At 48.3% G+C, this 1,243-nt stretch overlaps 1 protein-coding gene across 1 annotated transcript in view; it reads left to right on the forward strand.

The window, feature by feature from the left end:
- The first annotated feature begins 209 nt into the window (after nucleotides 1-209).
- Nucleotides 210-1,243, forward strand: part of LOC119586406 — a 3,594-nt gene continuing 2,560 nt past the window's right edge. Inside the window, exons 1-2 of the mRNA XM_037935128.1 lie at nucleotides 210-337; nucleotides 425-1,038. Of these exons, the coding sequence (XP_037791056.1) occupies nucleotides 259-337; nucleotides 425-1,038 (693 nt within the window). The 5' untranslated portion in view covers nucleotides 210-258. The remainder of the gene's footprint in view (nucleotides 338-424; nucleotides 1,039-1,243) is intronic.

Genomic DNA, 1,243 nt, shown 5'->3' on the forward strand with positions numbered 1-1,243 from the left:
GGGAGACAACAGTATCTGACAACGACATGGTATCTGTTTTACGTCAGACACAGAGGCGCTAAAGAAAACCGAATCTGACTGGAGAGAATGTTACGAGATCGAGAGGGATATCAGTGAGAAATGTGTTCCTATTGGCTGCTGTAGTAGGGACAACCCACTGAGTCTCGGGATCCGTTCCTTGAGATGACACTTGCTAACTTCCTCAGAATCTGTGAAGGTTACTTTACTTTCAAGGATCATCTAGTTTCTGAATCCAGGATGGGACTCTTTGTAGGTCCTGCCATGGCGATAGGCTTCCTTGCTCTGTGCGTCGCCTCGTCCTTCGAGATTCAAGAAGGTGACTGTCCTCCTGTCAAGTATGCTGCCCTGCTCGTAAGATCTGTGAGTATAGTGTAGTCTTGTGAACGCGTTTTGTACTTTGCAGGATGCAGAGTACGAGAACGCATAGAGGAAAACAAATTCTTGTTTGACTCTTTGGACTTCTTGGCCGTCTTCCCTCGCAGTCAGATAGAACTGAAGGTGCTGGTGCAGTGCCACAAGAGAAGTGATCTCATCCACATCAGTTCAGACAACATAACTTGGACCAAGAAGCAGATGGGAAATCAAACAACAGAGGTTGCTAGCACTCCTCTCGCGCATGGTATCACGGGCTGGGAAAGGTTCACCCTCTCCTTGAAGGACAAATTAACCCTCAAGGACAGGCAGAACCACTCGTGGGCGCCATTCGACATTCCCCTTTCATGCCATCCACAGGATGTCTCCATCATAGGCAAGCACCTCACTCGCCAGTGCTCGCCCCAAACGCCCACGTGGGTGGTCAAGGGCAAGAAGGTCGACATTCCTCTCTACGAAGGAAGCGAGGGAATAAGAGAGGCCCTGACGCTCTTCTCCGTGCTGCCCTACGGTCCTACCTTCAACATCTGCGACACGAGCTTCTCTTTAGGACTCCGTAACCAAAAGCTGGTGACAGGATCCGCACCCTTGGAAGGCTCGGCATACAGCCTTTCCATCAGTGTTCTCCCTGATAACACGTTGAAGGTGATTATTACTTATCTTAAGCATGCTATGGAAGATCGAGCCTTATACTGGTTTGCCAATGGGTAAAACTACATTTCCAAACAGTCGCGTAATCTACCTTATGACGGTATATTCCATGACCTATATGTTGTATGATACCGAGCACGGAACTCACAAGGTGTTTGAACTTTACCTACAAAACAAAATGCTGAAGACAGGAACATGT

This window comes from Penaeus monodon, chromosome 21, assembly GCF_015228065.2.
Source record: "Penaeus monodon isolate SGIC_2016 chromosome 21, NSTDA_Pmon_1, whole genome shotgun sequence".
NCBI lineage: Eukaryota > Metazoa > Arthropoda > Malacostraca > Decapoda > Penaeidae > Penaeus > Penaeus monodon.